The 23,086-nt window shown below is 37.9% G+C and overlaps 1 protein-coding gene across 8 annotated transcripts in view; it reads right to left on the bottom strand.

Moving 5' to 3' along the window:
• The window catches only part of MAP2K5 (mitogen-activated protein kinase kinase 5), a 255,259-nt gene that overhangs the window by 184,138 nt on the left and 48,035 nt on the right, over positions 1-23,086 (bottom strand). For all 8 annotated transcript variants that reach the window (XM_072809330.1, XM_072809331.1, XM_072809329.1 and 5 more), the window contains 2 exons: positions 22,607-22,655; positions 15,522-15,586 (listed from right to left, as the gene is read on the bottom strand). In XM_072809330.1, coding sequence (XP_072665431.1) covers positions 15,522-15,586; positions 22,607-22,655 — 114 coding nt within the window. The remainder of the gene's footprint in view (positions 1-15,521; positions 15,587-22,606; positions 22,656-23,086) is intronic.

The raw sequence follows: 23,086 nt of genomic DNA, 5'->3' as shown, positions 1-23,086 counted from the left end.
TACCTTGTGAGAGTAAGTTTTAATACCCTTGGATATCATCCTTTAATTCAGTGTCACATTTTCAGTAAACACATGTGAATTAGCTGTATTTCAAAGTTAATGAAAATTTTGTTTTATTGCTTGAGGTTTCAGAGATCTGTTCTTGTGCTAGACTTCTTTGGGGTGGATTTTACCAATAAGTCACATACTAAAATAGCCATCCACGGGAAAAAAAAAAATCAAACAGTTTCAGGGAAATCAACACTGACAGTTGTGCCTTCCATAATAGATAAACACATTAGCCAGGCTCTAGCTGTTAAAGTAGGAAATCCAAAGTAAACAGCAGTTGTAAAAAGAAGCTTTTATGTAAACTGTACTAGTTCAAATAGCAATCTATGCCAACCTTCCTTCTGCCTAAAAATCCATTATAAATGCCTGACTACCGATTTTAAAATAATCTGTGGTTAAGCAATAGAACCCCTCCCCCCCAGATTATTTAAGTATCAAATCAAACATGTCATTACGTTATAGATGTTAACAACTCTCTCAAGATGCTGATTATCCATAGGGTGTACTGGTTGCTAACCTAGGATATGGGGAACTTGGCAGGGTTGGAAAGAATTCTAGTCAGAGAAAAGCTACTGGGACCCTACATCTGATCCTTTCTCATTCTTTCTAATTACTCTGGTTATATACCCTTTTCTGCTCCCCACATGCCTCGGTTAATGTTGTCACCACTGCCTTCATATTTCTTCTATAAGTTGATGCAGCCTGGTTCAAGCCTTTAACACTCCCCACATCAACTAGAGTAATGTCTTTTCATATATGTCCTAAATACCTTGGAGATCAAGGAAGCTACAGTCACAGTGATCTCTTGATCAAAGGTTTGGAAAGAATGGGATGGGCAAAACAGAGAGGCAAGAAATATAAAGCTGAATGATGGCAATGAAAGAAATACAGGACTGAGGCAAATACAGGACATGGGGAAAAATAGGATCACCTCGAGGATTAAGGACCTGGGACACTTCTCCCCTGAAATGACTTAATTACAATATAGTATCTGCTCACAGTTTCTTAGTGAAGAGTTAACAATAAATCACTTTCTAAAATCAGAAACAAGAATGGCTATTTCAGAAAACCTCCATAAGCTAGTAATTAATATTCTATTGTGCTTCATAGTTTATCTTTTTTTATAGAGAGAAGCTATTTGATTTGCACAAAAATTTCTTGTTCTTATTATCCTTACTTTATAGATAAGGAAACCAAAGCTTGATGGGGTTAAGAACTGCTTCAAGATTCTGATAAGCATTAGAGGATTCAAATCCTTGGAAGCCAAATCCAACGCCATGCCCCAATAAGCCTGAGCAAACACAAATGCATTGCTTCTAGATCCTCTAACTCAAGTTGTCTTCAAAGTTCTCTGGATATGGTCAGTGTTGATTTTTAAAAAGCAATAGGAAAAATCGATTGAATGACTCACTTTTCAGAGCTGCATTAACTTCTTCAGGCCACTGGGGTACTATTTACTAAATTACCTCTCCTAGAACACTAAATAGTACCCTAGTGGGTCAAAGAGTAAATGCACCTCTGAAAAGTGAGCCATTTATTCCCTTCTTCCCTGTAGTACAAGATGTAATATGTCCCCTATGACAGAAATATTAACCCATTTCCATTAAAAACTCAAGAAATTGTTCCAGACTAGAGAAAATGAGTATGAGGACTCTTCCCAAAGCAAAAATCTTTCTTCTATAACCCTGTCCACAATATTGTTGAAAAGTCAACATGTACTTATATAATACTTGTTTTTTATTCACTGGAGATTGATCAAGACCTCAAAACAAAATAAAATGATGGTTTTCAGCAGAGAGATGCATAGGATATCATGATGGCTAGTTTTATCCTGTACTACAGTATTTTTAAAAAATCATCTCAAGTGGTCATCTTATGAAATAAGATCTACATCACCAACAGCTGTTCTTTAACATATCTCATGACATTACAGGTTATCCCTTTGCCAGAAAAACAAAAAATTCCTTGGCTAACAAGTAAGTATATTATTACTTGTAATCTCTATAAAGGCCAAAGCCTCTGGATACATTTTTTAGTTGCCTTAGGAATAGCTATTGAGTGATTTCACACTTGTGAGATACCTCGACAAAGCAAGACTTTAGGTTTTCAGCACTGTTAGTCCCTTACTCTTCTGGAAGATGGCTATGCAATGAAAACAAGACAACTTTAATTTAAGAATCATCCAGCTTCTAATTAAACTGCCATAGGCAGCTGGTTGGATAAGTTTTAATCAGTTTCAATCACCTATTGATTGGTATACTGAAGCCTAAAAAATTAAAAGTAAAAGATGATTGGGGAATTGTCCCATCTCAGAACAACAGTAGAGGCCTCTGTAAATAACTCCTCTTTTAACCATCAGCTAAATGAACACTTCAATACTGCAGTACAAAGTCTTCTGCAAAATTACTTTAACTAACAAGCAGAAATTTATCAGCTTCAGCCAAAATCAATGCTGAAATCAATTTGAACACTGGTTGTGTCTAAAGGGGCTCATTGGCAATTTAGGGAAATTACACCATGTAAATGCCTGTGCTTTAATTGAACAGTTTCATCAACTAGGCTGTGATTGCTGTCCATTCATTTATTTACTTTCGCTGCAGCTACCATTCTGCAAAGGAATGGCTTTTGTCAGGCTGGAGAGAGGCACTTTATCTTCATTTTGTGCACTTTTGTGCATAACAGACTTCATGAAACAGGCATATCATGACTAGGGTCAAAACAAACCTGAAGGGACTTGTCCTTTCACATAAAAACTGAACACTCAAACTACCATCATACCTTCTACGATTTGGGGACTGTCATCTTTAAACCCAATAACACGAAGGAATTTGAGTGACTTCTCTGCACATGGCACTGTGCCTCTGTATTGAGGAGCTATGTTTTGGACAAAAGAAGGAAAAGCATTTGGATTCTAAATTCAGTTCGACCACATTCTTTCTGAAGAATCTTTAGTGACTTCCAAAATTATAAAAACTATATTGGATCAATCTCTTCATACATGAAGCAACATTGTGTTTTATAAAGTCCCTTGAGACTAGTCAAGAGATAGTCTCCTCAAATCCATTCAGGAGACTAAGGCTTAAATATGTCACATAGACTTTTAAAGATTAAGGAGGGGAGAAAGGGAGAGGAGTCTGTGTGGGAGGAGAAAAATGAACTTCCTTGTAAAAACCAGCAGCCAAAAACATGAAAGAGGTCCCCAAAATGACTTAAAGGCATACACAAATGCACTCATAAAATCATGGACAAGGAAAAAACCCAGATATAACTTCTGGAGAATCATATGCTGAAATGACTCGAGTTTAGAAAGCATTAATGTTTTTGACATTAGATTAATTAAGATTACAGGCTCTAGGGAAGGAAAGAAGATAGCTGTTCAGTCACATGGGTCATCTGTAAGGTACATGTGCCTGATGCAAAAGTAAAAAGTACAATTGTAATATATTTGCTAGAACACACCTGCAGAAATTCTTAGACTTGCACGTACTTAGTTCCTCATAGAACCAAGTGGAATTATTCACCAGGAAGGGCACCAGGAAGGGACTATTAACAATGAAGTATGAGTTTTGGTGGTGGTTCTATCCCTGTCTTGTTTTGAATACTCAGGGAAATCTATTAATTGTGGTGTTTCGGTCTTTTCACGGGGTCAAATGAGGACAGTGATACCTATTCTACTGAGCTATATCTCAGTGCTACTGGAGGCCAACCCTGGGTGTGTGATGGTGGCCCAGTTTGGAGGTCTGAGCACCTCCTGTGATTTGGATATAATGGAGGCCAGCAGGATCTTGAAACCTACTGGGGCTGCTAGGGATGCAGAGAAACTTCTCATTTGCCCTTTTAGTCAGCTACCCCAGCTGTTGTACTCTGCCAGACTCACTAGGAATTGCCTTCAAAAAAAGTTAAAAGGAAGAAGAAATAAATGGTGTGCAGAACCTTAACTTAGTACATGTGTTTGTGGTAAAAATGCATTCTGTAATTTAATCCCCTGTATGCTTTTCCCTGCCACTCCAAAGTTTCACTGGCTATCCATCTTGTTGCTGAGACAATATAAAAATATATTTTATTCATAGTTTTTAGATAACGTTTCTGAAAATTTAATTACAGTTTAATTAGTTTTATGTTTATTGACTAAGTATATTGTTACATTTTGCTGCTATAGTTAGCAGTTGTAATAGAATCAGAATGTTTGAGAACCTTATACAATATGTATTTTCCAAATACACTAAGCTTGTTAAAATGGTATATTGATTGTGCCTTAAAGCAAGTTCTAATTTTGTCTTAACATTTTTCACTTCATTATTTGAATTCACCAAACAAAAACCATGAACTCTGCTTTTAGCAATAATACTGAACATTCTTTTTCTTTCTTTCACAAATATTGACATGGAAAAGTATAGAAGTTTTAGGGTTAAGAGGATAACATAATACAAAGTCACAACTAAAAAGCAAAGTAGTGTTTAAAGAAACTTTATGCTTAATTCCCACAACCTAAGTACCTATTGCTATTTCCCCTTTAATTTGGTCATCTGCTCCTCCAATTTAACATTAGTGCACAAATCAGAACCAAAACATATTTCACTCTGGTAAGGTGGCAATTTAACAGAAACACAGTCTCTTATATCTAAGTAACTAACAACAGAACAACAGAGAAAAAAAAAAAAAGAAAGTTATACACACTAAATGTCTTTTGGAATTTTCAGTGAATTATTTTCCCATAAAAGCAATTTAGGTAAATACCCTAGATGCTATGGTGTACAAATATTTGCTTGTGCTATATGCCAACCAAGACACTACGTTTTGCTAACACATTGGATATTGTAAAATACCAAAAAAAAAAAAAATAATGTGTCTCATAAATCAAGAAATGCACCACCTCCACTAGCATAACCATACAGTTAATCTAGGGATTCAATTATTAAACTCTGAGTTTTTGATAAGGAAAGAGACCCAAAGGATAGAATAACAAGCTATGCTGCAATAGCTCCGTCAGCCAAGAAATGATCATTTTAACAGCTCCTAAAGAGCCTCTAAAATTAACTAGAGATGGTACAGCACTGACTTTCAGAATTATTTATATCTTATATCCAAAACTAATTTGAATTAAAAATTAGGAAAGTCAGAAAGTGAATGGCAAATAGAAAACTCCTGGCTTGGGGTGCCTCAGTGGCTCAGTTGGTTGAATGTCCAACTCTTAGTTTTGGCTCAGGTCATGATCTTGGGGTCATGAGCTCAAGAAGGAGCCAGGTCAGTGCAGAGTCTACTTGTTCCTCTCCCCTCTCCTCTGCCCCTCCCCTGCGATGTGCATGTGTGTGTGTGGGGGGAGAGTGTGTTTCTGAAAGCTAGTCTCTAATAAATAAACAAATAAATAAACAAACAAAGAAAATCAAAAAAAGAGAAAGAAGAAAGAAAGAAAGAAAGAAAGAAAGAAAGAAAGAAAGAAAGAAAGAAAGAAAGAAAGAAAGAAAGAAAGAAAGAAAGAGAAAGAACGAACGAACCCTTGGTTTGACTTCTAGTCTTCTAAAAATTTTGTATTTGTAAGGTGCATGACTCGATGTTTTGATAACTCAATTTTAGTCTTGATTTGACCTTGTGCATGCCCCTTAAACCCTCCAAGCTTTATCTACCTCACTGGTAGAAAGGGGGTAACCTTCATAGGAAGGATTCAGCAAGGTCTGACAGATCTAGTGAGGTCAGGCCTCTGTCCCATAGCTCTGTTCTCCCCTGAGCTCATTCTACTACACCCACAGTGGCCTGGACACAACATGTTGGAGCCCACCTTTGGGCTTTTGCCAGAGTGCTTCCTTCTGCCTGGGAGGTCCTTCTCCCAGATTTTCCTACAACTGGCTCCTTGTTGTCCTTTAGGTCTGAGCTTAAATATCGGCTCTTCAGAGAAGCCCTGCTGAGCAATGATTTTACATTCTTTACAGCATGTGCAAGGTCTGACACCATCTTACTTTAGTATTCCTTGATTACAGTCTGTGTGCTCCACAAATGTGAGGTCCAGGAGCACAGTGGATTTGTCTCTCTTATTCACTGCTAGACTGTAAGTGCTTAGAGCAGTCCTTGGCAAAGAGTGGACAGTAAGTACAGTTTCCCCTAAAACACCATGGGGGTTAGGGCTTCTGACCACTGGGTAGTCAAAAATCCACATATAATTTTTGACTTTCTGAAAACTTAACTACTAATAGCCCACCATTGACCAGAAGCCTCACTGATAACATGAAGTCAATTAACACATATTCTGTATGTCACATGTATTTATAGTATATTCTTAAAATACATGAAGCTAGAGAAAAAAAAAATGTTATTAAGAAAATCATAAAAGGGGGCAGCCCGGATGGCTCAGCAGTTTAGTGCCGCCTTCAGCCCAGGGCCTGATCCTGGAGACCCGGGATTGAGTCCCACATCAGGCTCCCCGTATGGAGCCTGCTTCTCTCTCTTCCTGTGTCTCTGCCTCTCTGTCTCTCTGTCTCTCATGAATAAATAAATAAAATCTTTAAAAAAAAAAAGAAAGAAAGAAAATCATAAGGAAAATACATTTACAGTGCTGTACTATATTTACTGAAAAAAAATCCACATGTAGGTGGATCCATGCAATTCAAACCTGTGTTGTTCAAGTGTCAACTGTATTTGTTTAATGAATAAATGAACAGATAATAAAACCAACTTTTAAAGAATAAAACCAAGTACCACGTGATATAATACTTTTACAGCAGGTGAATGTTGAATTAATTCTGGCCTTAGGAGTGACCTCTGTAATCACGTCATGTCCAGGTCTAAGTGGGAATTCTTTTCTCAGTGGTTCTTTTTTTTTTTAAATAATTTTTAAATTTTTATTTATTTATGATAGTCACACAGAGAGAGAGAGAGAGGCAGAGGGAGAAGCAGGCTCCATCCACCGGGAGCCCGACGTGGGACTCAATTCCGGGTCTCCAGGATCGCGCCCTGGGCCAAAGGCAGGCGCCAAACCGCTGCGCCACCCAGGGTTTCCATCTCAGTGGTTCTGAACACCAGTCATGTTGTTCTGCTTAAGGGAAGTGGGTTCGCACCTCCAGAGCTACCCAGCAACAGACAGTACTCTGCATCCATCCTTGGATTGTGAAGAATCTGCCCCTGCAGGTTAATTCTTGAATCGGTGCCCAAGTTCCTACAGTAGGTGGGATGCAGTGCTCAGCCATGTTAGGGTGCCTGCCCAGACTCATGGGACACAGCTCTCCTCTAGGAGAGACAGTCCAGTGGGAAGAACAAGAGGAGGAGTACACCACTCACTCTAACCCAAGGTAGGCTGGCAGAGGCAGTGCAGAAGAACAATTTGAGGCTAGCCTTCAGAAACACACAAAGCAAACCTGTTCCTTGGTCGACAGGAATGCTTTTTTGACTTGTTAAAGTCAGCTGTCATGGAAGCCCTAATTTTCTCTTCTTCAGATAAAAGCTGGCCAATTCCTTCACCTCACCTCCATGAGGCCTTTACTGATTCCTTCTGAGGAAAGAGTAAAAAGCTCATCACCCTGCCTCAGCACCCCACTCAGGGCCTGTGTACAGGCCACACATACAGACAGGTGCCCTAGACTGTGAAGTCCCATACTTACTTTTTCATCTGCCTGGACATGGTCCAAAGAGAGTCAGGCTGCCTTCCTCCCCCACCAGCAAGGTGCCATCCACACAACATGCACTCAGAATGAGGCTGTTCAAGGAATGTACAAAGGAGGGTTTAGGGGGCACAATTCCCAAGCTCCCTATAACTCTCCCCGTGCTTCTCTGGCTGGTCTCTGAACTGTCCACATCTCTCTGTAGAAGAAACTCAGTACCCAGAACGAGACACATGAATCCTAAAGTGGCAATGCTATACGATGAAGTCAAACCCGGATGATGTACCCACTTAATGCAGCCAGAGAAAGGAAAACTAGATCTCCTCCACCCTATAGGAACACAAGTGTGCTAATGGTTATCTGTTCACAATCACTGCTGCTTGGGGACTTCCAACTTCTTTATATATATTTTTCTTTATATTTCTTTATTTATTTTTAAGATTTTATTATTTATTTATTCATGAGAGACACAGAGAGAGAGAGAGACAGAGACACAGGCAGAGGGAGAAGCAGGCTCCCTGCAAGGAGCCCGATGTGGGACTCCATCCTGGATCCCGGGATCAAGCCCTGAGCCGAAGGCAGACACTCAACCGCTGAGCCACCCAGGCATCCCTCAATTTCTTTATAAAGCATTTTTTCTAAAATAAAATATTAGAAGAAAGTCTTGCCACTTTAAAACTATTTTTCCCTGAAAGGAGATGGTGTTGAAATACTTCGATTCAGCAAATTCTTACTTGAAATATTACCATAATGTATTGATTTTTACCAGACTCAATTGACTGAAAAGTTGTTTGTATAGCAATATTGGCCAAACCAATATACTAGAACAATTTTGTTACCCATAGTAATCAAGTGCATTTCTGAAGTATAATTATACTGTCATAAAAATAAAGCCAAGATACCCTTTTCCAAGCAATAAAACAATAGAGGCTATAAAATAGGAAGAAGAAAAGGCTAAATAAATGAGATTTTTTAAAATTAAATTTAGTGTCTTTTAAGAACACCTCCACCTCCTCTTCCTTCCCTTAAGCCAAGGTTAGCAGAAAATGATCAATACTTCAATCTCAATAAACTATTTCAATAATAGTTAATTTGGGTGGAAACAGAGTCTGAAAATCTCTGCTCAGCGACCTGTAACATCCTGTCATGTTGGTTGGACGCCAATAATCCATCATTGCCATAATGCATATGAGCACGTGTGAAGTTACAGGAACACGGAATGGGGGAAGCAAAGGTGGGAAAGGTGTAGAGAATCACAAGCTCAGGTCCATTCTTTAGATTCTAATCAATACAATATACATTACCATATGAAACAAACCTGTATCGGTGAATGCCCAGAGAACGAGAGAGGGAAACGTTCATAATTAATTTTATTTGACAAATACTCATTGATTTTCTGGAAATATTAATATCCTTGCTTGTCACATGATACCTTAACACAATCCAGCCATATGCAAGTATTTAATTTTGCATTAAGATGATATCTTGTTTGCTTGTTTAAAATACGATCTTGGCGGCAAGGAAAAGGCTCTTCGTTTGATTGGAAATTTAAAGTTAAAATAAATCAAACACTCACCCTAGCTCTTGGGTCAATATCAAAACCACTTAAAAACTACTCTTAATTTACAAGATGTACCCCAGGGAAAAAATATAAAGGAATGGGGTCACCGACACAGTGGGCAGAGAAGCAGGGGTCAGGCCTACTGCTGATTTGGTTTGGCACCTTTAGGTTGGCCAGTAAAAGAGAAGTGAAAGCTTTCTGGGTACTATGTGGTTCCCAGTATTTTCATTAAGGACACTTTTTCTATTATGCTTTCCCCTCAGGAATCTCATGTTTTGACATATTTTGTTTACTAAACAGCATTTAATTAGACAGCAATTCATGTGTTTTCTCATTTTACATAACTGACCACCAGAGCTTCTGGTTTTCATTAAATACATCATGTTACTGTAATGAGTTGATAAAATTCCAGCTCCAAAACCACAAATATAATGTTTTCCTTGGACTCTACAGCTGTATTACAAGAGCAGAATACAACTTAATAGTTCACGTGATCTCAATTACTATCTCCAAGGACCATCCTCACCTACTGCCCGGCAAATATCTCATAAAATGGATAAGACAAAAGAGAGAAGGAGAGACCAACCCTTTGAGAATTATTATCCTGTCCCTCTTCTTGTTGTCTCTAGATATGGTCAAACTAATTCTTAAATAATGGTTTATATCCAATCTTCAAAACACCATGTTTCCTCATCACTGAGAAAATCCGACCCCAAATCCAGGTTAGACCATTAATGTACTAGAAAGGGACCGGAGGCAGAAAATTCATTACTGTTTCCAAACACCTACACACTAGAATACAGGACCAAAAATCTGAGTCTAGTCTTAGGCTGACTGATTTACATTAAGGAAAAAAATAAAGGATGATCCCTAAGTGCTTGCTGGCTAACTGACTTATTAGCATGATTTAAATCCTAAGAGTTAAATATTACTTTATTTCTGGACCTAGAGCTTAAGTGACTCCATCAAACAATGCCCCGAGGGAGCAAAGAATCTGAGTGACTGGCCTTCATTATCATAGGATGTTTCCAAAGTAAGTGGGCCTGTTAATTACTTTCATTTCAATGTGACATACTCTCCAAAAAAAAGAGGACAGTAACTCTGATGTTGAGTTAATGGATGCCAAGTACTCGGTTTTAACACCTAAAAGAAAATTCATCACTCAAATATATGCCCTTAGTTTAGAATTCCTATTCTTCCAGGTGAATGTGCTAAAACAATTATGCAAGCTCTAAAACTAGCTAGATATGAGAGAAATGGGAGAATCCAACTAAAAAGGCCTACTAAAACTTGCTTTGGAAAAAAACCCCACTTGCCTCATTCTCATTTCAGTCAACATGTATAAAGCATCTATTCCATCCTTGGGACTGTGCTGAGCACATTAGAAAATATAAGGAAACACAATGGATTCTGCTTGACCTTGAGAAACAACACGGCCTAGGGGAAAAACACAAAGTGAAGAGGAGAGCCACTAGAATTCTGGTTTTGCAGTTGAGTGGCCAAATGCTTATGAGTCCTAGCTTTTTCCAGTGGTAAAATGGGCTCAACATTTTGCCAGGTGTCCTAGAACAATCTGAAAATAAACTATGATAAAAGAGAAAATACTCTGGAACTTCTAAACAATCATTATATATAAGGTATAACAAACCGCATTCATGACACAACTAGTGAATAGCAGGAAACATAGAGGTGTATGTATCATAATATAATACAGAATTTCTTAAAGGTAATTAAACACAAATCTAACACAGTTCAACATCTGAGATGTTTGTAGATGTTCCTCAAAAAAAGAGCCCCATGGTCAAGTAAGTGTAGGAGGCACAGGGCTTAGTAATGTTTCTATTATTAGCACTACCATTGAACCAGTAGGTAACATTTAGTCGGTCATAGTGCTGAGCCTTTTCTATGCAACATCTCATTTAACCTCATGACAACCTTATTACATGTTATTATTCCCATTTTACACACGGGCAAACCGAGGCAGAAGACATTATGTAACTTTCCACAGGTCACACAGCTAGTGGCAGATACAGGATACACTTAACCACAACACATACTGTTCTCTACTTTCTCAAAACTTCCAAAATTCACCGTGTCTCTCAGAGGGGGATAGAATATGAGTCATTCCTGAACTTGGGGTTTTTTTGGGAGCAACATGCAGCATTTTGGGAAATGGAACCATAATGAAAGTACATTCATTTTCTTTCTTAAATTATTACTCTTCCTAGGCATAAACTCCACTTTAGTCCAAGGTATTTCCTTTATAATCCATTTCACCCAAATTAGTAATCCAAGAAATACCAATTTAAAATTACCTGCCTGGGTCATTATCATAATACAGAGAATAACTCAGCAGGGGACTATGCACAGCATCCACAATACCCTTGGTTTAAATGTCTGGGTCCAGAATTTCATACTGTATAACTCGGGGGAACATCCAGTCTTAAACGGTGAAAATGTGATCAACTATTAAACAATATATTTTTGCAACTACACATGATGTCCTATCCCTTGAAATTCACAACATCCCATCAAGTGGAGCAAATAAGAAATATTAAACTTTTGCTTTGCATTTATTAGCTTTATTATACTTTACAAGAAAAAAATTAAATAGGCCCATTAGGCAGTTTTGTTACCAATGAGTGGATTTTCCAATATTTTCTTCATCTAGTTTATGTAGCATAGCCTGTAATGTAATCATTTTGTTTCAAAAAAATCACAGTTTTTATAGTCAACACCATTAAGGTAAACTTAGTGTAGGAGAAAGTCAATCATAACACATCAAACAGTTTTATAGAGACTTTAGTAAAGTGGATTCTCATTTCTTGACGATTAGACCATTTTTTTGGGCTGAACTAAAAGCCAGGGATATAAGAACAATACAATTGAAACCCATGCAGAAATGAAGATCAATGATCAATGACAAGTGGTTATGCAAATTGGTGTCTTTACATTCTCTCCTCTTAAGAATCACCTAAACAATAAGATCAATGAAATGTCTTCTTTGTATAAGAAATACACTACATAAAATAAAGCCTTAAAATGATCACATTACTGCCACTCACCCTCCAAAAACAACCACTGTCAAAAACATATTAAATCCTACAACATGCGGGGCACGCCTGTGTCGCTCAGTCAGTTGAACAGCTGACTCTTGATTTCAGCTCAGCTGAGGATCTCAGGATCTTGGGATGGAGCCCCACCTCAGGCTCAGCACTCAATGGAGTTTGCTTGGGGATTCTCTCTCTTCCTCTCTCTCTCTCTGCTCCTCTCCCAGTTTGAGCATGTGCTCTCTCTCTTTCTCTCTAATAAATCTTTTTTAAAAATAAAAAACTTTTAAAAATATCTTACAACATGCATATTGAGCACTAGCAGAGATAAATAAACAAACTCAGGGTAAGCTGCTAATGTTAATGTAGCATTCCAGCAGTTAAAGAACTTGTGCTAAGGATGTGTAAGATAATGTGGCCCTAATCAAAGGAGAACTTCTAGCCATGCATCTTAGCTAAAAACATGAACAAAGCAAACAAGGAATTAACTGTTTAATGAGTACAGGTTTCAGATTTGCAAGATGAAAAGAGTTCTGGAGATGGATGGTGATCAACAATATGAATGTGCCTAATGCCACTGAACTGTAGGCTTAAAAATGGTGTGGATATAAATTTTATGTTATATGTTCTCACCATGATTAAACAAAGAATAAAACACTAACATGATTTGGGGAGCCTGGGTGGCTCAGTCAGTTAAGTGTCCTGACTCTTGGTTTTGGCTCAGGTCATAATCTCAGGGATCTGAGATGGAGCCCCACATTGGGCTCTGTGCTCAGTGCTCAGCACTCAGCACGGTCTGCATAAGAGAGAGTCTTAAGGGATGCCTGATGCCTGGCTGGCTCAGCAATTAAGCTTCTGCCTTCAGCTCAGGACGTGATCCTGGAGTTTAGGGATTGAGTCCCACATTGGACTCCCTGCATGAAGCCTGCTTCTCTCTCTGCCTGTGTCTCTGCCTCTCTCTCTCTATGTCTCTCATGAATAAATAAATCTTTTAAAAAAGAGAGAATCTTAAGCTCCTCTTCTGCTCCTCCACCCGTCTTTTAAAATAAATAAACCTTTAAAAAACAAACAAACACACAAAAAAACTAACATGATTGTATATTGTAACTTTTCCTTGGTAGATGGGCATTTTATTTCCATTTCCCCTCCCCTTTTCGTTATTAACCTATTTTTAATACATAATCTTAACATCTGGGATATTAGTTCTAATAAAAATCATCTGCTGGAGCTTGGCGGTCTTGTTTCTCCCCCTCCTAGAATAAACCAGGATGGCAAATTCACAATAGAACTTCAATTTCAAAATACGAACATGCTTGCGAGTTAAACATCTGGTTAAATAGAACACATGAATAGGTTAGGCAACTAAAGAAATTATTTTGAATTCCATTTGAAGTCAGAAAAGGAATCCAGAAAGTTGAAAAATTGCTAGAAATCTTTCCTATTTTATTACATCTGGCTATGGAGCATAAAAGTATTAGTAAAAGCAAGGTTGAGGCTTTGAAAATTGCTCCCCACAGGGAACTCAAGAGAAGCAAATCAGAACATGCAGGTTCCTTCTTCTTTCCTTTCTAAGGGCACTTGAACCCAAGGACTTTCAAAACAGGGTAAACATTCAAGTCAGCTAAGACTAAGAAGAAGAGTAAGATGAAGAGATGTTCTTTATGCAGGCCTGGGAGCTGCTTGGGAAGGAATGCTAGTATGACCCAGGGAAGGACAAGAGTGACTCAAATCCATCAGATGCTTCTTTTTTTTTTTTAAGATTTATTTATTATTTGTTTGTTTATTTATGATAGACATAGAGAGAGAGAGAGAGAGAGAGAGAGGGGCAGAGACACAGGAAGAGGGAGAAGCAGGCTCCATGCTGGGAGCCCGACGCAGGACTCGATCCCGGGACTCCAGGATCGCATCCTGGGCCAAAGGCAGGTACTAAACTGCTGAGCCACCCAGGGATTTCCCCCATCAGATGCTTTAGGCATAAAACATCTTACGGGCAGGGCCTCAGGATCATGTAAGCAATATGCTGTTATTTAATTCTCTGAATTATCATAGTGGAAGTACTTAACTTTCAGAGACCAACTCCTCGCAATACCCAATCATCTGTAGGAAAAAAATAATCCAAATATATGAACATAAGTTCTTAAGGGACTAGATTCAGGAGAATGGACTCATACCCTGGCTCTACCTGCAGAGAAGACTGAAGTCTTGAGTAAGTCAGTTGACTAGAAGAAGCTTCTAACCCTAAGAAAGCTAATTCTATGCCAAGGCTGCATCTATATGTGGAAGATGTTCTGGGATTTTAGGATGTGACCCTTCATGGTCACCAGGCAATAGTGCAATTTTTATCTATAGTCACGTGGCTAGCAAGCACTTCAAATTCTAAGAACATTAATAACCAATTATAAATTGTTTCACAACTTTGAAGATATATATTAATATCAATGTTAAAACATCTAAGGTAAAAACACAATTATAATGTGATGCAGAGTCAGTGTATATATGGAAAACAGCTCTCTGGAGGAAAGCTTTATTACTCCCTCAGGGCTTTCTTACAGAGTATGGATTTTTTAATTCCTACTGGAATATTTTTCATACACCATTGCAGACTATTAAGTACCAGATATTACATTATGTAGTTTAAACTTTGCACTACTGCATGAGAAAGACTTCCCTGTCGAGAGAACTATTTTTTATGGTTAGCATTTTTTAATATGAAAATGAACAGTCCTTTAGGGTAAGATCACTGCTACTGGAATTTGGGAGAATTTTATAACTTAACATATTCATCAATGTGTAGAAACTCTCTCGGGACTCAGGTGAGGAGAGAAGGAAATACAACAGGAAGAGGGCTTGTTAATAACTTACAGTGTTGACACAGGGCACAGCAATGGTATTTATAAAGGTTGTCTTCTACTGGGCACAGCTGTAAAAGGGCAGGGGACTAGCACAGGGTGCTGGCAAGTTTTTAAAAAACTGGTGTGAAAGAGTGAAGGAAAAAAATGCATTAAACTTCAGGCCAGTTAAAGGTATACTCGCTAATGGTGGACTATTAACTGCTCACCCAGGAGAGATGCAGACAGAGAAATATTAAAGAGGCAATATAAATGCACTTTTCCAAGCAATTCCTGAGAAAATAGATGCCTTGCAGAATTTTGGAGTCAAAGTAGAAATAACATTTAAGTGCTGGTGGTCATTTAAAAATCTTTGCCATGGAGAACCTGGGTGCTCACATTTGGCAAAAGTGGATAGAAAGTTTAAACAAAATCGACTACTCACTTGTAGACTGTGCCTCCGTTGCCATGGCCAAGAGTGTCTCGATACCGTATGTCTTGTTCATTCATCTCCACGAGAAAGAAAGAAAAACAAAAAGGGTGTCATGCTGTGGATGGAAATGTCAAGGAAAAGCAACTCTAGGCCATAAACAACAAGCAGTCTGGGTCATTTCAAGTTCAGCTGCAAGAACGAGAAGATCAATACAACATTTGCTGTCCAATTTATAAAAGACGATACCAAGGGACAAAGTGATGGAAAGTTTAATGACAATTTGTTTGCCTGGGTCATTTCATTAAAGTTTGATAAAAGGTGTCAAAATGGAATGATATAACATAGCTCAAAAGGGTCAGGTCAGAGATACTGATAAGAACACAGTCCCCAGTACTACACATAACCAATGCCAAATAGCACTGCACATAACCAAAGTCAAACTTGGGAAGACAACACACACACACACAGACACACGCCCGGTAATCTAATGCACAATCTGTAAGTAAATCAGCCCCTAAAAACTCCTTAGGTGACCTCTTAGCTAACATTAAACAAACTAGCTGAATAATGTTAATGATTTTCCTGAAGTAGATAGAGCTTTTCTTTGGAAACAGTAAATTAGTATACAGCGGTAACTGGGTAGAAATCATATTACGCTGATGGAAAAGGCCCAAATTAGTGCACTTTCAAATGCACATGCAGTCAAATATTGCAATGCAGAAAGGGAAAACATATAAGCATGTGATTCTTATAAACTCAAGTCATTTTCATAATTTAATATGTTAAACAGCATGCATATCTTCCCCAGTTCTGTGAAACTATTACACCACAATTACTACTCTCGTTTGTACTGTGAATAGTAGCTGATTATTTCAGGTCCACAAAATAGTGTTTTAGAGTTTTAAAGAACTCCCTAAATTATTTATCAAATGACCTTAAGACCAGTCAGATTATATTTGATGCATTCAGTAATTTTCTACACACTGGTCCAGTTGCTTAAAAATTAACTGCCAACTTTATTCACTAAATGGATTCAATAAAAGTGTTATTTTCCATATAGCTAAAGCTTGGGAAAAGCCATAGTAAGCCCTGAAAAAAAAAAATCAATTTCCAGGGAATTGCATTGCCTTGCATGGGCAGAAAATGGATGGAGTTTTTAATTCAATATCACCTGGAAAAAAAATAGTTTGCTTTCAGACCATTATAGTAAAGCTTTAAATATTTTGCTCTAAACATCCACCACTTGAATAAAACGAGGTTCCATTTATCAAGGGAAATATTTTTCTTCTATACATTTCTGAGGTTGAAGCTTCAGAGAGCCGTGATAATTAGGAATATAGTGCAGGTAACAGAAACAGCTTCCTTTCCAAGGCATTCTGCAAATCCCTAAAAGAATATTGACAGATTAATGTGTAAAAGCCAATTCAACACCAAATTTAATTGTAGTACAACCCGATTGATGCAATTTGCAATCAGCTAATTACTATATTTAGGGTCAGAGGCAAAATGATAGACAAGTCAGAAAAACTGGCAACTATCTTCCTATTTAAGGGAAATTTTGTTCTTCATTATCTTTATATTACTAATGCAGAGAAAAGAAGCCATATTTTAACCTATATAAAAGACAGAACATGAAGAAAAGAAAGAAAACTTCATTATTCTGGGCCAAATGATATGTTTTAAATAGCATGAAGAAGAGGAACACATCAAGTCACTTGAGATACTAAGGTAGCAGGGCTCTTACTGGGTTTACTTTGATCAGTGGGTATGAAGGAGACACACATAAACTGCATTATTTATTGGCCAGTACAAATAGACTAATTCCTTCGAAAGATCTCTCAAGGTAGTCTAAACAGCATTCTTAACCACCTCATTCATCCCATTAGCTTGCCTAACAAGCTGCACCCTCATCAGGTCCCAAAGCAAATTTCTAAGACAACAAATTTCAGGGAGTACATATAGGATTCAGGCTCTGGGGGAATCACACCCCAAAACTACATCCCCTCTACCACTCCATCAGGGCCTTCCAGATAAAAGGACCAGTAATCTCCTCTCAGAAAAATATACAAACCAAGACATATTGTTATTACACATTCCAATAACACACTGGGATGGACCTAGGACTTTGCAGGGGGCTTGATTTTGTGGAATTTTGTTGGAAGAAGAGAAGGCAAAGAAGCAAGTATGGCATGTCTCTGAGCAGCTTCAACCATTATAATCCTGACATTGTTTTTAACCTCTAATACCCAAGAGGTTGACAATATAAGTGGAGCAGCTGTCCACCGCACATCCCCAGCATTCCAACCTGACCAGGAGTGGTAGGCAGCCAACAGGGGAAGGGCTGAGAGATGTTGTATATTTTGTGTGTGTGTGCTAAGCACTGGGTAAACAAATTCAAGGATAGAAATTTGGAATCCCTCAGACAATAAGATTATAAGAGCCTCATAAAGATAAAAGTGGTTTTTTTGGAGGGAAAGTCCTAAAACTATCTCACTTAAAAAGACAGTATCCATAAAAAGATAGTTAAAATGTTTCTCCAATGTTTTAAAGTTTTATAGACCTTTGCCTGGCCTATGAACTGATGGACAGATTTTTATATTTAAAAAATCAGATTCTTTTCCTTTTCACTTATTTGGATTTTCTAATTTTTATATAGTATGCAAATGGTATTTGTATAAAAAAATTTTTTTTAAAGGAAACCCATTAGAGCCAAGCTCATGAACTGATAAACAACCGTTTGAGAATTTCAAATCTCTGATCAAAATGGGTTACTCAAATCTTTGCTCTTAACTATGAAAAAATCACTAATGGGATCAATTAACAGTTGATAACATTGTTGTCTTTTTTCTTTAGATAGCATATTAATTCAACTTTTCAAAATGAAGCACAGGAACAGTGTTTGTTTTGAGACAAAGGTGGGATTTATGTGTCTACAGCCTACAGTATTTAAACATTACAGTTGGGATCAAGTATCACAAAAATCACAGAACTGTACAGCATTCCAAGAGCAAAGCCCAATTAGGTCATAAAACTAGTCAGTAACAACTAGTCAAGGCTAGAACTCTGTCCTTCAGTAGTCTCTGCTCGATGCCATCTTAGCAGCTAATGTCCTAAGTATGGAGCGACATCCTCCCCCATCACTGGCCCACAGGAAGGAAAGAACCAAAGGAAAGGCACTCACAAGTTAAAAGCAATTCCGTAAGCTGTGGTATTTGTTTTTAAGAAGAGAAATGTTTCAAAGATCACATAGCTCTTTATATAAAAAGGAGGTGAAATAAAGTTTTTGTTCAATAGAGATGCTGAGTTATTTTTATTTTTTTTTTAATTTTATTTATTCATGAGAGACACACACACAGAGATGCAGAGTCACAGACAGAGGGACAAGCAGGCTCCATGCAGGGAGCCCGATGTGGGACTCGATCCCATGTCTCCAGGATCACACCCTGGGCTGCAGGCGGTGCTAAACCGCTGCACCACTGGAGCTGCCCCGATACTGAGTTATTTTTAAATATAACTGTTTCCTTGTTTTGACTAAAAAAAACAAATAAAAGTCAGAGAATACTAGATGTGAGAGAAGAAGTAAAAGCCATTAGAGTTATAATTACATGTCAACTGAAAGACAGCAAATGACCCAGGAGAAATGATGGGCATTGGGCTCTGCTCCACTTGAAGGAGAGTCAGGGGCTGGGAAAGAAACATGGACTAGACAGGACAACCCATGGGTTGTGTGTGTGGGGAGGGGAGGGTGTCATGCAGTGTGGACTTCCATACAGTCTCACTTATGTTTTGGTCTTTGTGTAGGATGTAAGGTGAATCATAAGAATATAAGAGTTTTATATAATGGTGATAATACAACTTTTAAAGCTAATTTTACAGGAGAATTCATATTTTTCTTCCTTCTTTTTTTTTTTTTCACCCTTCTAAACACAACAAATTTTCCCAAAGGCAGCTGAAGTTCCCAAAAGCGCCAAACATGCAGCAGGGTCAGAATTAGTTCTACGATCTGTATGAACTATAGCTTCTCAGTATATTTATACCTGATTTATCAAGAATAGGAAAATAGTGTGACTCTCTCCTACAAAATCTAAAACACAAAAAAGAGGAAAAACAACTTTAGAGATGCAAAGGTCAAAGTCATTCATCCTTGGTTGGGGTCACTGTGTACTTTTATAATCCTTTAAGCTGACCTCCTGGGCCATTTCTAATCAGTTTCAAATCAAGGGCCAATGTTAAAGAAATGATACGACACTAAAACGGAAGTGGGAAAAACACATCACAAAAACATACCAGTGGTACTGATTTATAGGTCTCAATGAAACATGCCCAAAATATCTGATGATTTGGCTTTTTTTAAGCTAGGAAAAGAAAGGAACCCTCCAACATTAAGCGGTAAAAGAAAAACAATGCCTCCATTCCAAAGACTGTATGTTAAATTTTAAAAAGTGCTTGATTTAATATAATATTAATGAAATTAATGAGAAAAATGAAATGGAATTCAATTATGGATCAGCAAAGAAAATATTCTTTGCTTATTGTCTGCCTGTGTTAAGATGAATCAGTACCTATCGCTTATAAATCATTAAAATAAAAATGCTCAATTAATCCTTATTTTATATGTAAAGGTCTGACAGAAACCAGGCCTATCACTAGACCTTTGCTTCACAAATCGAAGCAATAATGGTTTCAGAAAGCAGTCACACTCTATGAGCAGACAATTGGAGAGATTTAGTAAATCCCACTTTATAGAGCAGAGACTAATCGGAAAACACAAGCCAGTCAAATGTTTCTTATGAACTGTTGACACTATATCAATGCTGAATCAATTGGTGGCATTTACTCTGAGTGACAGAAAAGAAATAAATATTTATATCACATAACCTATATCAATGAACCCAGGCAGAAAGCTATTTCTAACCTGTCAATATTTGATTATCTTGAAGAATCATGTCCCTTTCTTTTAATGATTAATATGAATTCCTTATTAAATCTAAGTGGAGGCTAGTGGAAAGGCAAATCATTATTAATGCTTGAGAGCATAAACCACTAAAATAAAAAACTATGCTCAAGTGTTAAAGTATCGTTAAATGTGACTTACATCTTCCATATCAAGTGGTGTCAGTGCTCAACCCAGAAATTTATTGACACCACAGCTGCGCACATTACCTCACTGCAGTGCGATCTCGCTCACTCTCTAGTTATCCTATAGCACCAAGGAACTGAGAAATTAGTACAAGGAGGTATTAGGAAGACTTCTAAAGGTGGGTTTTTGTTTTGTTTGTTCATGTGAATGAAAGTAAATACAATGAAGGCTGCTCCTGGAAAGAAAGAAAACACCATAGTGTTGAACGTGGGGTTATCACATTCCCAAGGGAGGGCAATAAACAATCTTTAAGTGTCAAAAATCATCGTTACAACAATCTTCCACCACAGAGAACCTCGTAACTGAGACCACTAAGATATTTATGGTACTAGGTCTGTTGTCAAAACACTAGGAACATTTCAGAATGCTCATTTTTTTGTGGTGGAAATAAACTGTTTTTCATCTTTGAAAGAGGAATCTATGACAGGTTATTTTCCATTGCCTGGGCTGAACAAATGTAGTTAAAGCTTCTTAATTTATGTCAATTTTGAAATATATTTTCCAGCTGAAGAAAGCAAGTGACTCATACATAAGTTACAATTAGTAACCGGAATGCAAGCATGTTGAAGATAAGTAAATATTCTAGGCTCAAAGTTGCTGCTTTCAATCAGGTTTTGTTTCATACTGGCTCTGAACACATCCAGGGCACTAGGGGGATGCATTTGCAGACCTCAATCCAAACCAACCTCTGGCTGCTTCAAGTCAAAAGTATTAGGTAAACACTACCAAAATTTTAAGGCCATCAAGATGTACATGCACATCACCAGGTTCTCATTAGCTGTAAACAGAATATCTAAGGACTAGAATTCACACACTCTGGATGATGATCAAATGTTGGAACCAGATCAACTTATTTTTTCTAACTGTATTCAAGAGACTGCGCTAAGGAAGTAGGCTTCCAGAAGCACTACCCTACAGTCACCGTTGTAAGTCATGCACATCTATTAGGCCACAAAGTTACAGGTGATATTAAAGGACAAGCATGAGGACCCAGCTTTGTCTTCTTGACGGGCTCCACTACAAGTACTTGATTCATGAAATGCCAATGAGCCTTGGAGAGGTCAGCGTGTGAAGGCACTGAATAAGCATCTGAGATAATTAAGATTTCAGCCTTCGAAACATGGACAGGAAGTGAACAGCAGTTAAGAAAATCAATAAGAGTCTTTTATTTGCAGTGACACAGATGTCTCAGTCAATAGAGCCTAATAGGCAGGCTTGATCGCAATGGACAGGCGCCTGCCTCCAAGGCTATCAAAGGGCTTCCTCTATAACAAACATTAAAACGCATTTATGTTGCTATTGAAGAATCGAGGACCCTGTAGGTAGCTTAATTTGCCAGTGTATGTTTAAAAGCACTATAATATTTCAGATGTGTCCATTTACTTGAATCAAAATTAGTGAGAAATAACTGGCCTGCAGGCCCGTTTGTCCCTCACTGGCTGGGTGAGGTCATTCGGCTTCAGGATGGCCAGTCCACCAGGCAAACCAAACCAAGGGCTTCTCAAGCCAAAGAATTTTAAATGCCAAAGGTCTGCTGTTACTGTGTCTCCCTAAAACGCCAGTGTTCCTTTCAGGACAAAAGAAGGAGCCACGGTAAGAAAGTAACAGTTTTTCCTTTTCTCCTCAAAGATAATGAAAGCAGCAGTCACCTCCCGATGCAGGGCCATTTCAACAACCCATGGGTTGACACACTTGTTCAGAACTGATTAACTTTTTTTAGACTGAGATGGCAGCAGGGTGTGTGCATGGTGCTTCAATCTGCTGGGAGCGAAACCCATTAGCACAGTTTGAAAAACGTGCTGCAAATTGTTCTGCCAATCAAATTAAGCCATTGTAATTCATTTATGACAAGAAGACATTCATGGGCTCTTTATCTGTATATTAAGTTTATGGATACAAAAACTGGGCAGTAACAAGTTACAGCTATGAGAAAATTTTAATATGTAATGATACCTACCTGACCATTGGCTAATATTTTTTTCAGTTCTGCAGAAGACTTCTTTAAGCTGAAAAGGAAAACATGATTTTTAATGGCAAGACTACAGACACCTTGGAACACCACTCAGAATTCCACACTAAAATACTTTGTTTTAGGTGTAGACATGGACTACACTCTTCACAACCTTCTTCCTACATAATTTTTTTTTTTTGGAAGTAACTGGCCAAATGGCAAAGTTATAAATAAAAAACCTGAATCCCTAAAGCCATAAAGAAGTCTACAGTCACAATGAGGCTAGACTACCTTATGGATGACTTCAGTGACCTTTTTTGGCTATTAGTCCCGCTGCCTTTGGGTAGCCTTTCAGCGGCTATTTTATGTGGACTCTGTCATCTGCTAAATACAAAGTACTTAATGATGCATTCTTTGTATGTTCACAGAAACAAGAAAATAGAACTTCAAAAGATAAAACAGTTTAAGTCCTGATCTTTTATTACA

Source organism: Canis lupus, chromosome 32, assembly GCF_048164855.1.
Source record: "Canis lupus baileyi chromosome 32, mCanLup2.hap1, whole genome shotgun sequence".
In the NCBI taxonomy this organism is placed as follows: Eukaryota; Metazoa; Chordata; class Mammalia; order Carnivora; family Canidae; genus Canis; species Canis lupus.
Note: the sequence above shows the minus strand (reverse complement) of the source record. Positions and strands in the feature narration are given on the sequence as shown.